Genomic DNA, 17,228 nt, shown 5'->3' with positions numbered 1-17,228 from the left:
ACAATTTATTTTTATCCTGGAAATCTTTGAAATACCTGCCTAATATTTTGTTTCAGATTGAAACAGTAAGGTTAAGAGGGGTATTTATGCCTCCACAACTTAAGATTTCTCCTCTCCTTTATTTCATCTAGTAATATGTTAGATCTAGGCATGAGTAATCATCTCTTTCTCTTGTTAAATGTATCATGTTTGAAAGGATTTTATGCAACTATTGTAGGTTCATACTTATTACATTTATTAAAACTAGTGAATTCGCTTGGGCAAGCGATTACTCCAGAGTTGTTTTGAAAAATGGTTAATGTTTTCTAACTGGAGACACCTTTGAGGTAGTGAATCTACACATAAATTGAAAAGTTTGCCATTGGACAATAACAATCTGTGACTCTTAAGGAGAGACTGCAACCATGCTCCTCTTTGCTAGAGGAAGTGTGGAGTGTTCTATGAGAATTTGAAGTCCAAAATATTTCTCTCTATAGGGACTGCAAATCCAATTAATACTTGACAAGGTTTTATTAACTTATTTAATGTATTTTTGTCCTATGGAAAGAGCTGACTCTTAATGACTTGGCAATCACAGTAAACATAGCAAATAGGCTCTAACCTCTTAGTTTTAAGCTTAAGAGTTACTTTGAAGGTAAAGACAGTTTAGCCAAACTCATCTTTGTCATAAAATCTTACATGTGTAGGAGACACCTCATAGATATTTGTTAGAATGAACTAAATAGTTGACACTGCCTTTAATGAACATTATACAGATTGAAAGTTGTTGAAAATATTGATCACAAGAACCGAAAGTTAGGTGACTTCAGTGCCCGGTATCCAATGGGAGAATAACATCAATTTGACTCAGCATACTCCTTTACTTTTTGGAGTCTTCATATAAAAAGCATCAAAATATTTTTGGATTGGACATGAAATAATATGAGCCTTGGAGAAGTCAAGGTGATAATATTAAAAGAAGTGATATATCTGCTTTTAATCTCTTTGTTACATAAGCACACATACACCAACTGTGAATTGATAACAGGTTTTGATTCCTAGAATACAAATTTTTAAATTAATAATAAATTTCCTTATCTAAAGCTGTAGAAAAGAATCATCATCATCCATTTTGGGATTACTTTCCAAAGCATTTAATTTCCAGGTAATAAAAAGCCAGAGTTCATTCCCTCTCTGTGAGTGCAAATGCTCCCATTTATGTAGTGAGACCCCAAATACTTCTGTAACATTCCCTTCTTCCCTTTACCTTCAGCCTCTTCTGAGGACAGTGGTAAGACCTTTTTAGGTTTGCTGTGCTTCTTTTGTTGATAGGGACCAGGGGTGGAGTGGTAGAAGCTGAGAAAGGAAAAGAGATGGGGTGGAGGAGTAAAGAGAGAACAGAAGGGGCTGAACAAGGTGGTTTTAGAAAATTTAATGAAGGAATAGAAAAAAGAGACCTAATATTGGTGAAGATTTTGGGATAAGAGATTTAACCGATTTATAAAGTAGAAATTTGGTAGGGAAATATATTAAAAAATGGATTTTTAGGGAAATGTGGTTGAGATTCATTCTTCACCATCTCTTAGGAAGACCTTCTGTAAAGACTGCTTTTCAGGGATTGGATTTGGATTTGTTTTCCCTTCATAGGCTGAGATAGGCCTTAGAACTGTAGCCAGAAGGCTGTTTTATTCAGGTGATAGCTGGATAGATTTTAAAGAGTAATGCAGAGTGAAATAACAATTTTTTTTATTATGGCATGCATAACTTACTTATCAACAACTAAGATAACTTAGTGCAAAAGTGCTATAATTCTTGATTCTTGTTAAGCCAAGAGCTTTGTAATTTGATTGCTTTTTAAATGATTTACAAACCTAACATCTCTTCTTGATTGTGTATTGTTTTTACATTCCCCCCCCCCCAAATATGCCTTATACTCTGAGGTACTGAGTTGGTTATATATTGGAAACTGACCACCCAGAAAATAAAATGAAAATGTTTTTTTCAACTCTCTGATTTTCAAAATCTCAAAAGCTTCTCAGTAGTGTGAAATAGGAAATTTAAAATAAAGCAAGTACATGAAGGTATATGCATATTGAAGTTATCAAAAATCATTACTGAAAGCTGTGATTTATGTAAGTTACTAATTTTATTTATGTAATTAAATTCTATACTTATGCATATTAAACGGTTTTAATTACTAGACAGGTACACTAGTAAATCTCAAAATATTTCCTGTAAAGTTTCCAAATGAATTTGGCAATTTAACTGTTAATATTCCTGGATATTATGATATCCTTGGGATCATGGGGTCTGTGATTGGTAGTCAATGAAGAAATAGATATCCTTATTTTTTTAATGTTTCTGTTTAATCATGCACACCTATTTCAATCATGTGTGCACGCAACATTTCTGACCATGATGAGGTTCAAAATTACACGTAAGATTATCATGCTTACAGTTCTGAAGAATATAAATGTAATTTTAAAGAAATTTTAAAGAGCATTTGAGGTAAGACACAAAGTGAAAAGGTAGTTTTATAATACTAGAGGAAGATGTTAGGGAAGAAAAAAAGAAATATAAATCAGATATAGAAAAAAGATCTCTGTATTAAGAAAAAAATTCTTAACAGTGAACTTTAATCTTTCAAGTACTGAATGCCCATCTCAAAGAAGTTTAAATACTTTATAGAATTTATTTCATCAAAGTATACAGATGTTGCTGACAGAGTCCTATGGAAGACCATAATTATTCTATTCCTTATGTTTCTAAATACCTTTTTTGTTGTATTATAAAAATAAATATATATGATTAATAAATTTAATCTGTTTTACATCTGTTCTTATTTAATATATATTTGAAGACAGTAAATATGGAAATTTTATATTTCCTCTAAATGTATCCAGATTTGTGTAAATGTATCAAGCAAACTGCAGATAGTGTATGAGTGATACATGACCATGCAAGTGATGGGTAGAAAATGTTGCTATTTCTGACACACTTACTTAAAAAGTGATGAATTTCTCACTTTTTTCTTTTTTTTAATATACTTTAAGGAATACTTTAAAGACTCTTCCTTCTAGTTCTATACAATTTTTATTTGAAATGAGAAAAAATTAAGCTGCAGTAGGCAAAAATTGGGAGATAAATCAGCAAAGAAATGTATGTGGAAGGGTCTAGTCTAATGGGACAGTCAACAAATCTTAAAAGAAGAATAAAAGAAAGAGTGAGTCTCCTTTAATAGCAAGACAGCTGCTATTAGCAAAAAATGTAATTTAGGTAGGAATTGGAGAATGTGGTTTGGGCACCTTTATCTCTTAAATCAAAGAAAAACCGACGTATTAAATCAGCATCTTTAGATAACTTGCCCCTTTTCCTCTGTCTTAACACATTCTCCCTACTCTTCCACACCTAGCACAGTAGCCTTTTTTTTTTTTTTTAGTTTCTCAGGCAACAGCTGATTTTACAATTGAATTTATTCATCAAGCAGTACTATTTTGATAAATTGACTCAGCTTAATTCACTGAAAAATGTATTTGCCTTGTTTTGCAGCCTCTGAGAAGATTATGACAATACACTATAGCTGTGTTCACATTTTTATGTTACTATGTTATGGACTCAGGTTGACACACAATTTATATACGCTCATGTTTTAGGTCTGTTCATACCTTTGGAACATGCAGTGACATACTTGTCTCTTGAGAGGTTCGGAAAACAGCTCAGCATGTTCATGTAACTAACTTATTTTTCATGAACAAAATATAAAAGTTCTTAAACTTGCAAAATGCACCAATATCAGACTGTCAGCCAAATGTATTTATTCTTGGGGCCCTCATACAGCTATCATAAAATTCTGTTTAAATTAATCTTCTTTACATTATATCTAAGGCTATAATCTTAGATCTGTTTTTCAAAGCAATTCCCCTGAAAATAATTAATTTTATCAATGTTTTGAAAATTGCTTTTGCAAACTTATGAAGGTGAACCAAGGGAACAGACATGGTTTTATTTCATGCTTCCTCTATGAAAGCCTTTAGAACACTGGACTCACTCTTGATCTTTCTGGGGTGAGCTTCATAATGTAGGAGAGAAATGTAGTTAGTAAAAATTAAAGGGGAAAAGCCTCTAAACTACCACTTATTATGAAATATGTGGGACACTACAAGGTCAATTTAAAAGAATAGACAAACTCAGCCTTAGAAGATTGAAAAGCACAGAGTGTTTCTCCCTCTTCCTCCCTGATAACCCCCTTCTTAGCGCAGTCACATATGGCAAGAATTCACCAAATGAAATCATTGGTCATTGCTGCAAATAAGTCTAACAACATCAGGCATTAACAGTTAAACTATTATAAAATAAAGTAACAATATGATCCACAGAGTTGAATATAATTATCTAAAACATATTTATGTCAGTTTGGAAGCTACCTGATCACAAAACATGAAAGAAAGGTCAACTATTTCTTTTTCATATATCAGCAAACTCTAAATACATCCATCATTAAGGAAGCCACACCTGGGAAAATTCCTTTAGGTTAAGTTTGTGAACACTTTCCAAATACTGTTGTACAAAGTTGCACATCCATGCTGAGTTATTTACCATTGTGTAGTGGTAATCTGCAGTGGGCCAGGGTTTCATCTGCAGGTAACTCAGAGAGGAGCTATGAGGCGTGATTTTAAAATCCGGGTTGGAAGCATAAACAAAAGGTGTGTGCCCATTGTCTGAACAGGAGACTGCAGTTTGTGAAGTGATGTTTGGAGAATCGGAAGAGAGGGTAGTAGAGAGGATATCTTTCACTTTAGAAATGCTGAGGCACAAAACACAAGTGCTTGTAGTACTTTCATACATGAAATCCTTTCTCTTGTATGTGCATCATGTGTAAACGTAAAGTTTGGATACTGCTGACTATTCGTCTCTGGTGTCCAATGAGTATGACTCCAATTCTTCTAATATCACTATAAGAGACAAAGATAGAGGGGAGGGAAGAGGAGAGAGAATATGAATATCTGGTTCATAGATCTGGTAAAGACAAGTTAGGAAATGAAGATTTAGAGACAGAAGATATGCACCATGTCAGATTTGCCTTATGAATTTAACAAAAATTGTGTAACTGGTAAAATGAGAGTTTAAACAAAGATAAAAATGAACATCAGGAGTTTGTTACATTTTTCTTCTTCCTGGCACCAGATAATCTATCAAGTCAACCTCAAATTTAAGGGTACAAAGAAATGTTTCAAATTCAGGTACCAATGTAAGGATCAGACATTTCATAGAACTAAAAGGTATACAATTTAGATAATGACACAACTTTTCAACAGCATTAGAAAATAATATATAGGGTAGAATGTATAATGTGGACTGTATTGGAGCCCTATGGTCATCCAATAATATGAATAAAATGCCACTGTATCCTGTTGAACTATATGAAATTGCTATTATTACTTCAAAATAATGGCAATTTCATATAGTTCAACCAACCGGCTATCTGTTAAGCACATGCTGAACATTTTTACTGCATCCAGGCAAAGAATCATTTTTGAGACAATGGAAAAATGTCCAACATTTATAATATAGGCGGTATATGTGAGTCATAAGTAATTTGCCTAGGTTAACTATGTTGATGTAAAGTCTAGGATGTGAATGAGAGTCATATGTATTTCAGAAAGAATTTACAATTTTTGAAAATACCTATTTGAATAAAACACATTCTTCCAACAGAAAATAGTTAACAGTGTAGTGTCCAATTTCCACTGGGATGATAATCAGAAATGGTGAGGAAAGATGTGGAAATGCCATACTACCCTTAGGAAATAGTTGAATCATGGTGTTCCTGATACTGGATTTGAATTTGTAATCTCCCGAGTGCAGCGTCTGAATATAATAATAAACCTAGGACCACTTACTCAATGCTCATTCTTGAAATCAGATCAAAAGTCGTAAACCCTGCTGCCATGAAGTTATTCTTATATTGTCCCATCTTTATAGAATCCAGCCAGTCACCAACTGTGACAAACAAAGGATATTCGGGAACTTCACCAGGAGACTCTGGCATTCTAAAAAAAAAAAAAAAAAAAAAATCCATTTAACAGTCAGATAAAGAAAAAATTAAATAAATAAAAACAACTCTTTTTTCCTTTTACAATATTCTTATGACTAATATTCTCATACTCCATTAAAAAAATCTCTAATTTTCTATCATATTTAAATCAGCCACTTTTATCTGGTCACTTTCATTTGTCAGTTTTTCTTTTTCTGCTTTTTGCCACTATTGGGTTTTATACTTGATGTGAGAAGACCTGCATCTTGCTAACCGCTATTTACTTTTTTCTCTTGCATACATTTGTGTTTTCAAACATAAGGAATAGCCCAGTATCCATCCTCAAAGGACAGTAACTAGCCACAGGCTGTTTACTCTTACACTTTCTAACCTGCCACTGAATCCATGCCTGTTTGCCTTTGCATTTGCTGTGAGAGTCCCTTCTCCTTTTTACAGTGAATTCACTGATCAGTCCTCCACTTATTTGTTCTCAAACATTCAACAAATATTTATTATTTATTAAAAAGTAATTTCCCCTGTTACAGAGCTCACTTGCATGAATAAAATTTACATATGCATCCATGCATAGGGTAAGATAGACCAAAACACAGATATTACTGTGGTATAAAACAAAGCAAAATCAAAGCAAGGTTGGGTTCACAAGCAAAAGGAATCCAGCATTGACGGATCTTACAGTAAGTCATATAGACATCTGTATTTTTGTTCCTAATATCTAATGCAAAGGGCATTCCAATTGGGGATATTTTTGTAGCTTTAATATAAAAATAATACAGAGGTATTATTTTGGAAAGGCTAGCAGGTGTGTGTGTATTCATAAATACATACATACATATTTGTGTATGTGTATATATGTACATATATGTGTATGTAAATACACATAATAGTTTTAGGTAAGGTAAAAATAGAATAAACATGGAAGTAACCTTACAAATTATAGTAAAATTAACTAAGAATTGTGTATTTAACTGATTCTGGCAATAGAGTATATTATTCTCCTTATAGAAATACATGAACACTGTAAAAATATTTTATATAGTTTTACAAAATACCTGGCAGTAAAATTGCTTTTATAGTAATAAGTGAGTTTTTAGCCCTCTAGGGTAATAAATATATCATTTAAAAATTATTAGGTCTAGAGTTTATATTAAATAGTAAAGCAATAACCTTTTTTTTTATGTTTGGTATTTGAGTCAAATCAGTATTTTCTAAGTAATGAAAAATATTCCCATTAGAGGCAAGCCATTGAATTATTTTTATTATAATACTGAAGGATAATCCAACTTTCATTTACTTCACTTTTAATTTTTTATAAAATTGAAGAATGATGGAATCCATAGAGACTTAACTAGATCCATAGTTTTTAACATTCATATTTGGAATACTTCATCATAATAGTTTTTGCCATTCATATTTGAACTATTTCAGCTTTAACTAGAAACTGATAGTGTATGAACACATATGATGAAACCACATGAAATAAGAATTCCTCCACTGTAGAATGGAGTATGCATGCCATATGACCCTGGTATCATTCTGTTAAAAATATATGAGAATGGGAGTTAAGATTAGTGCATAAGGTAAAAAATAAAAATCTCTAATAATCAAAATTACCCATAAAATCCTTTAAGTTACCCTTAAATCACCAGGCCTTGGGTCTTTAGGTACACAAAAGTCAGAGACATTCTGCATGGCCATACAAATTGCATACTGAACAACTCATGAAAAGTCTGAAAGTGGCCCTTGGAATTTTTCAGGACACAGTCCCCACTAAAGGCCTAGGGTTCATTTCTTTGGTTTTCCTTTGATTGCTACACTGACTTCCCTTTTTTCTAAACTGGGGTCTAGTTGAAGGTGGAGATGAAGGTGAAGAGAAATAATGAGGAAAAAGGGGGCTTTTGCTTTTAATATACAATTGGAATTTGCATAAGCTATATGCATGTATCTTGTGACTACCAAGTGGTCCATATTAAGTCTGGTTATTCTTAACAGTGACTATACCCTTTTTACCAGTACTCACTTCTGTTGCTGTATTTACAACTTGGGAGGCTGTTAAAAGCTACATGTTCTTCTTTTATACAATAAATTGCAATGTTATTTTGATTGTGGGATGATTCATTCAAATTAGTATCAGAACGATTCATGATCTGACCCTAATGAAGAATAGTTATGTCCAAAGGTTGAAAACCTATCATAGCATCTACTAATAAATACTTTAATTATTGCTATATTTTTTGTTTCCTAAACGTATTAATAAGTATTATAAAATAAGCAAAAATTCATATAAAATACAAAATAATAAAGATATCCATTGCAAACAAAGTTAAACAGAATTTTTAATTATAGCATTTCTCCAAGTCTTCACTATTTTAATGTGCAATGTGAACATATAAGAGGATTAAGAATAGCCTCTGCATTATTTTCCTAAATTGTTTCACCAGTTTCTGTAAAGCATAGTTTAAGAAATACTGCTGTAGGAAGTTCACTCAGTTTAAATATCAAAATGACTAGGGTACCCTTATTGCTTGTTAACATAAATAAAGCCACATACACTAGAAAACTGAATGTCCTATTCTAAAACAGTGTGGCTCCCATACCTTTTAATTACTTGTCAAAGGTTTGTTGAGACTGAACAAAATTAAAAGAACGTACTTCAGTGACTTTCCCTTCATGCTCCTATCCCATTCTTGATGCACAAAGTTTGATGACTTGCACTTCAATCCCCTGAGATAACTCTGGAATAACTTTTGAAATTTCACAATTTCATGTAATTGGTGAGTGGAAATGTAATTTGCTAATTTTATATCCTTAGTATAGAAAGGTCGTGGAAGGACGTTCTGTGTCCTAAATGACTTAAATGGTCTATTTCTCTGTTGAAAAGCATTTACTATTTGCTCCCAGAATGTCTCACTACCCTAATTCCCTTTCTCTCCACACATCTTTAGTAACCTAGTTACTCTTTGGCCTTTCTACGACTGCATTGGCAGTTGATTTAGTAAGGTCAGGGTCCCCTCATTGTTCATATCCACTGTGCAATAACTTTTCTTTCACGTTATCTTATAAAGAAGTTGAAAAATGCTGCTATTTTCTGCCTTTGAGGGCTGGGTACCATCACCCTCACATTAATTCTCTGGAATATTACCTAATAAACAATAAATGCCCTTTCTTATCAACCATGTACAATGATAAATTCAGTCTGCTATTTGCTGAGCACATAGAAATTTCTGCTATTTGGTGATTAGTGGGAGCTGCCCACCTGAGAAATGTCTTTACAGCAAAATCTGCAGCTCACATTGAAAAAACTACATATTGTAGAACAGAAGGTCAAGGGTCTACAACTTTCCTCAGAAAAATGAGGAAGGGGTAAAGTTAGTAAATTCTAAGTGTATAAATGATGGTCAATTTAGATTAGAGAGAGGGCTGGAATATAGGTAGAATAGGTAATGACACAGTTTAAGGTTCGATAATATATATGTATATATATATATATACACAAATACACACACACACACATACTTGTAATACATCTAAATATGTAAAATTAAGTAGCCCTGAGAGATCCAATAAGTTTTTACTCTAATGAGCCCTTTGAGTTCACAATAGTACTAGTCTTTTAATTTAGAAAGTTATCATATAGCTAATCAGTAGGTATTAAAACTGCCAGTAAAAAGCAATAAGATTTTTATCCTCAAAAGTTTTCCATGTTTTATATTTATGACTCAAATATAATAGTAATATATTGATTAAAAATGATTCAATAAAGGTTATACTTTGAGAAATACTGTTGTAAGGTAAGATCTTGTTTTAACATGAAGCCATCACATGCTTAATGGCTTTTCTCTTGTTACTTACTTTAATATAACTTTCTTTCCCCTAGCTCCTCCATTTATATATGGTTAGCAGAACTGTACAGGTAGGGTCCATTCTATTTTATATGGCTTTTATTTCATTTCTTAATATTTTACATGTTTTAATAGTATTCAAACATTAAAGGAGTGTATAATATTTTATATGTTGATGCTTAATAATTTAATTCCCTGAAGTTAGACTCCTAGATGGCTAGCAACATTATTTTATTACAGATGACTATGCAGTCTTACAACATGTACTTTTTTGTTTTAGGTGAATTACTTCTTTGGGAAAAATCCGTAAGACAGAAGAATTTTTTTTATAGAGTTAAAATTCCCTGATGGCTGGGACCATATCTCACATATCTTTATATTTTCTGTCAACCTTAGCACAATGCTGAAAGTATTATAGGAATTTATTAAATAAGTGATGATTTAGACTTAAATATTCTCTATAGAAAAGTTTGGTCCATTACATAATGACTGATTCATGATGAATGATCTCTTTTCATTTAGTTTGCTTAAATTGAAGAATAAATGCCTATTGATATAATGGTCAACCTATTAAGGAACATGTTGTTTATTTAACTTGTTCCTTGTATTGTGAAAATTTTTGCTTCTGCCTTTATAGGTTTCAGAGTGGAGGGAGAGGCAGCTAAAGGTGGAGTGAGGTAGCACAGGGTTAGGGACCTAGAACCATAGCAGCTGCATTCAACTTACTCAATATCACAGCTTTCACATGAGTTTCTGATCTCATAACTCAGGGATTACACTTCACACTATTTAGTTAATTCATAAAATAATCTTCTAATACATAAAATATCTACCTAAATTCTGAAGGAAGAATTATTTAATCAGATGAAAAAGAGGGGTGCCTGGGTGGCTCAGTCGGTTGATCGTCAGACTTTGGCTCAGGTCATAATCTCACAGTTCATGCATGGGTTGGAGCCCTGTGTCGGGCTCTGTGCTGATAGTTCAGAGCCTGGAGCCTGCTTCAGATTCTGTGTCTCCTTTTCTCTCTCTGCCCCTCCCCTGCTTGTGCTCTCTCTCACTCTCAAAAGTAGATAAACATTAAAAAAATTTAAAAAAAAGAAAGAAAAAGAAAACCTTGCTCTTTCTACAATGAGCTCTAATAGTAATCTTGAACACAAGTTAAATTAGTAAATGAATTTTGGTATTCTTTTTAAAATTTTAAAGTATGATTTTACTCAGAATGCTATAAAATCTCAAATGCATAGAACCATGCAATATATTTTGTGCCTATTTCATGCTTGTGGGTGATATCTCATGGTTGCAAACAATCTGACTCTCCACAGTATTCTATTGGGAGGATGAATTATTTTTCATCAAAGTTTTATTTTCAGTGTCTTCAAGTTTTTAAAAAAATTGATATGATTATTTAATTCCCATAAAGATGATAACTGGTGGAAAGTAGGAAGGAATGAAAATTTCAATATTGTAGATGTGTTTGAACATTAGGAGTAATATACAGAGTAGGAATAATACTGCTTAAAAATCTCCCATAATTCTAAACACCTAGCACATTGTCTCTACAGCCAGAGTGATAGATCAGTGAACCTCAAGGAAAGCCTATTCTTATAAGAAAATAATATAGGGACAGAAATGGATTTCTTATCACATGCTAAGTATAGTTCATTGGCAGTGGTTGTCAAAATATGTTCTTAAAAAGGATACTATGGCAGCATTTGGGTGTAGTGGGAAAGAGTGTTGTGATGATTAGTAATGTCTACCTTAACAAGGAAAAGAAGGAAAGCATATATTTGCCAACACTGGAAAAATTCAATCTACAAAATGCCTGAGGATATAATCCTAGAACTATGTTGCTGCCATATTTTCTTCATTTCTCTATTTTGTTATAGTTACTACTCTTTTTTTTTTTCTCAAGTAATGTTCTTCAAGTGGCTGAACATTGTAGGAGTTTGTTGAGGGGATATATGGACTATATGCTTGCTACTTATTACCATGAATGAAGGCATATACTCTACCTCCTTGTATTGGCTTGGTAGAACATAAAATAACAGGCTGTGCCTCACTGCAAATTATTTTTGGGCTTTTAGTATACTCCCATCCATGAAGTCTGATTAGTCCAGAGAAAACCTATTTGGAAATGTAAAAAAAAAAAAATGTATCCTCTTTTCCTATATTCGTATTTCTGAAACAGTGCCATATTGGGAAATATCTTGACATTTTGCATGATTGCATACTGTGTGGTGGAAAGAACAAGGGCTTTGCATTTGGTGGGCCTTGTTAAAATACCCAATCCACTAATTACTTGCTATACTCTTTGAGTCTCCATTTCCTTATGTGAGGGATGGGGATAATTATAGTGAGGAGTAAATGACCTAATAGATAAAAGTACCTAGTACAATAACTGGCACACACTAAGCTTTCAACAAATGGTGATAATTGTTATTATTGATGATATATATTGGGATTTTTATCAGTGTTAGTATTGGTATTAATATCAGTATTATCAGTAGCTTGTGCCAACAGTTCATGTGAATTAAATTTAGATTTTCTAACAGGTAGAAGGTTCACACTTCCTGATTAACATTTAATATTTTTTCTTCCTTCCCCCAAAGATTTGCTAATCAATTACAGCACTGGTTTTGGTGAGCCAGTCATTTATGTCATGGAAAATACCACTAAAAGTTCTAGTTATAAAAAAATTAAACAAAATAAGTTTATCCATGACTTGGTATATAGAGATAACTGATTTTAGCAAGTGCTAAAGCCTAGACAGCATTGAGGAAGATCTTTTCAAAATGAATGGAAAATTTTATATCAAATTGTTGAAAGTTATTGCCCTCAGAAGACAACATTCCAAGTGCTTTATAAATGGTACAGAAGAGGTAGTACCATTTAATCTTGTAATGTTTACTTGTGGTTCTCTAAGCAGAGGTTCTCAATTTTGATACTGGTTTGAACTTTTTCCTACCTTTATGACTCACATATCATGAAGCCAAGTAGGTAGCCAAGTGCTTGAAAGTTCAATAGGAAGGAAAGTGGTGGTTCTAGTTTCTAACAGCTAAAATATTCTAAGATCCCTAACTATGGCCCAGTGGGCAGTGAGAATATTTCTAAGTGTCTTGAACTTGGCAGAACATGATTTCTGAGGCAGGTGACTATCAATGACTGGCCCATTGGGTCAACAGCTGCCCATCCCTGAATGCCACCTTTTCACCTGATGTTGTCAAAAGAGCTCATAATGTGTAAAATCCTTTGTTAGTGCTGGGGATCTAGAGCAGCGACTGGAGAAAAGTGTTATTCTCCCACCATATGGTAGCACTCTCCAAAAAGGCACTGGCCAGCTGACTTCAGCCTAGTGTACTCAGTATGCTGAGTGAATGGAGGAATCAGGGGTGAGAGCTGAAGAGGTTGGAGAATGAATGTGTAGAATAATGTGGGTATGGTGGGGGAAGGTTGAGCTGGTTGAAGGGGCTCCCATATAGTTATCAGTTCACTTTATACTATTAAACCACCGGACCCCACATGTAACCCTGGCCTCATGGGAGTATGCTTGGCCTGGGGTTGAGAGTAGCTATAGCATTTATTATGAGGGTCAGGGGAAAGGGAGCAAGAGGTGTTTCAAAGGTCATGGCCAGGAACTGCTCCTGATGCCATTCTCCATATAGCCTTGGCCTCAAAGTGAGCCTCTTCTCCCAGGGGCTGTGCACCATGTGACAGCTACAAATACTTCTTCAAAAGGAGGTTATAAGGCAACATTGTAGAATGAATAAAAGTGAAGGTAGTGTGAAATTCACATTTATAAAAGGATGAATGCCTACATTATAAGGTACTTTTTACAACTTTATATAAAGTATACAAGGTATTTTTTTAAAAATCAATTGGATTTAAAGTTATACTTATAATATTGCTATGCTCACTTATATATCCACATATGTGAGTAGGACAGAAAGTAAGAATGCTCCGAATTATAGAGCTCTGCATATCCCCATGGGAGCATGCCAGGCATGAGAATATCAGCATTATTTAGAAGCGCTGCTCCAATGAAAGCTTTCTCTGACCAACATTTTTTCTATTGGGTGTTCTGTCTTTTGAAAGGAAAAACTGCCGATACAAGATTTATAAAATTTCTGATATGCTAGTATAAAATTATTGAGCTGTGGGTTTCACAGCTTTCCTCATCCCTTTTGTTGCCTTTAATTTCTTCTCCTCTTACTATTCTGTCAAAAGAAAGGATAAAAGCTTCTCAGGTGAATTCTTGAGAAAAAAGCAATTAGAGTAGAATAAAAACCATAGGGACCCTAGTGGATGAGAGAGTTATGTCAGTGTAGAAGTGTGGGAGAAACCTGGGAGTCTGGGAATACTTGATGTTTAATAAGAGTACAGGAGGGTTTAATCAGAGTTGCCGTGGATTATACACTTAAACTCCTTTACCTGTTTGAAAGATAAATGGGAGGAAAGACTGAAATTCTATTCTCTGTCATGTTTCTTTAAACCAACATCACTTGGAGACAGATGACTGGGCTTTGGGACTTGGGGGGTAGATGGGGCAGGTCATAAAACAAACCACACATTCTTCAGCTAACATGCTATCCTTCATACCACATCTCTTGCCCTTAAACAGTCCCAGTTCTCTGGGATCAGGGACAGAGTGGGTAGGTGGCATTGGAGGTGAAGGGGTAGATAAGGGTAACCCTCTCAGGCTGCTGTGAAAATAAGAATGGTGATAATGGTTAGGCCTAGTACCCTTAGAACTCTGGTTCCTTTTGTTTCTCAAACAAAAAAAATATATTTTTTAATTTTTTAAAAGGCTTATTTATTTTTGAGAGGGAGAGAGAGAGAGAGAGAGAGAGAGAGAGCACAAGCAAGGGAGGGGCAGAGAGAGAGAGGGAGGGACACACAGAATCTGAAGCAGGCTCCAGGTTCCCAGCCCGAGGTGGGGCTCAAACCCATGAACTGTGAGATCATGACCTGAGTCGAAGTCGGACAGTTAACCAACTGAGCCACCCAGGTGCCCCTCAAACAAAAGTACATTAACAGCAGAAAACACTAGCCCATATATCTTTATCAGAAACAAGGACGGCAAATCAGTCATCAAATGAAACTGCCAACTTTATATCAAGTATGCAACTCTTGCCCATGTGTGGTGGTGCCATCACAGACTTGCCATTTGCTGGCCTGTCCACAGGACACCGCATATAACATCAAACCATAAATTTCTGGCCTTAAGACACAAGCCCTCATGTTGACTTTACCTCAGGATCATTTTGACTTTCTGGCATATTTCTCATCTTAGAATCTTCATCATTATTTTCCAAGTACAATAAACATTCATAATCTTGAAAAAGCAGGGAAGAAATGGTTTTATCTACTTTTCTTCAAAAAGAAGGTTCTTACCTGCCTGCTTCTACAGCCATAGAACAGTTAGAGAGCTCTGTTGATGGGCACTGGCTGTGGGGTCCATTTACCCTATACCACAATGAAAGGCTCAGATTAAATGAGTTCAGTTTATAGATAACCAAAGTTCTTTTCCATTAATGCACACTCACTGCATGATCTCTTTCTGTTAGCTCTTTCTCTTCCATGTCAATGCATACCCATCTCTTCAATAAGACATATAAAAACAAAAACCAAGAAATATTTTCTCCAACTACTTCTCTTTCTCTTCAGAGACAGGCTTCTTAGTGCTTTGTATTGCTCTTCTCTCTGACCTCATATTTACTTCTGCTCCATTGCAGTCTGTCTCACACAACTTTATTCAAATGCTCTCGCTAAGGCTGCGCATAAATACCTGACCACTCTGTTGCTAAATCCAATGGGCCCACGTCACTTTTTATCTTACTGAAGCTTTGTGAAGACTTGGGGCATTACACTCCTTGAGAACTCTCCCCATTGTTTTTGTTTGTTTGTTTGTTTCTTTTTTTTTTCTTTTTTTTTTTTTTAGCTCCTACGACACTACTCTTTCCCTGCTTTCATTATTACCTGTCCGGTTCTTCTTTCTCAGTCTCCTCTGGGTACTCTCCTTCAGCTTATTTCTTAAATCTTGGTGTTGTGCTCTTCCCCTGTGTTAATTTGCATACTTTATAGTCTCCATGGGTCATCTTAATATTCATGAATCTTCAGCTATAGTCTCTATGTTGATGATCTTCAAATCTTCAGCTCAGATCTTTCCACCTGAGGTTCAACCTACACATATAACTGCCTATTGGACATCTCCACCCACACACCCCACAGGCACCTTCAATTCAGCTTACTTGAAATGGTCTCATTTCTATTCTAGAACCTTATCCTTCTTTCTCTTTCTCTTAGTGGTAATATTATATAAGCCAGCTTGTCTAAGAAAGTAACTTTGACAAAATTCTTGATTCTTCTCTCTCCTCCCTCCATATTCAATCGGCGACCAAGACACATTTTTTTCCTTGCCTGATAATAAATCCATTCTCTTATCTCCTGACCCCACGCTTTTTCCCATTTCATGAGTCAGGCCCTAATCTTTTCTATCTTGAGTTTCTATAAGCATCTGTCTCTGTTTCCAGTCTTGTTCCTTGTTTTGCACTCAGTCTAAATCAGCTCTGGAGTGATCTTGCAGAAATGTAAATGTGATCATGCCATTCTCTTGCTTAAAATCCTTCAATGACTACCCTTTCATGATAAAATCCTAAATCGTTCCCCTCCCCCTGCCGCCCTTTAAGCTTCCTCTGTTGGACTGCTTTAGGGAAGATGGGCTAGAGTAATAGTTTAATCTCTAGCTATTTCATGCTTGGCTTCACTTTACTGAGGCTGCCAATTAGTGATTTAGAGGTGAATTCTTGTGTGCTCTGCAGTGAACTGAGGCCTGCTTTAAGTAGTCCTTGAAGAGTCTGTGGCCTTATTACTAAAACCTGCACCAACTTGAACCTATGACCTAAAGTTGAACATCTGTATATCCTGTTGGCTGTCGCCTGAGTTAGGAAAGTGAGCTTTGGAAATACTTTGGGTATTTCTAAGTCCTATTTGGCTAAATAAAGACATATATTCCCAGTCTGAAAATATTTTAAATGTAATCTTTTCAGACATAGATAGTAGTGTTTCTTTTCTTCTACACTCCCCCCTTCTTATAACTGATTTTTAGAGAGAGAGGAGTAGATCTTCTCAACTCTACTGACTTTTACAAAATGGTGTATGAGCGCCTTCATTTTCTTGTCTTGTCATTTGTCTTTTTCTGGTTTTAGGAATGGAAAGTAACAATAGCTGAGTGTGATCATATCAGCAGGAAACACCCTCACTCCTGGCTGATTCACAAATTGCCCCTGTCTTGCTTGCCATTTCAAATAGAGGGACAGAACATAGAATGGACAAGAAAATTAAAGAGGCTGCAAATA

The 17,228-nt window shown here is 34.7% G+C and overlaps 1 protein-coding gene across 1 annotated transcript in view; it reads right to left on the bottom strand.

Annotated features, from left to right (window-relative positions):
• Window positions 1-943: 943 nt before the first annotated feature.
• Window positions 944-17,228, bottom strand: part of EPHA6 (EPH receptor A6) — an 882,015-nt gene continuing 865,730 nt past the window's right edge. Inside the window, exons 18-20 of the mRNA XM_043593917.1 lie at window positions 15,265-15,336; window positions 5,880-6,029; window positions 944-4,931 (exon numbers count right to left, since the gene is read on the bottom strand). Of these exons, the coding sequence (XP_043449852.1) occupies window positions 4,817-4,931; window positions 5,880-6,029; window positions 15,265-15,336 (337 nt within the window). The 3' untranslated portion in view covers window positions 944-4,816. The remainder of the gene's footprint in view (window positions 4,932-5,879; window positions 6,030-15,264; window positions 15,337-17,228) is intronic.

The sequence above is a fragment of the Prionailurus bengalensis genome, chromosome C2 (assembly GCF_016509475.1).
Source record: "Prionailurus bengalensis isolate Pbe53 chromosome C2, Fcat_Pben_1.1_paternal_pri, whole genome shotgun sequence".
Taxonomy (NCBI): Eukaryota; Metazoa; Chordata; class Mammalia; order Carnivora; family Felidae; genus Prionailurus; species Prionailurus bengalensis.
Note: the sequence above shows the minus strand (reverse complement) of the source record. Positions and strands in the feature narration are given on the sequence as shown.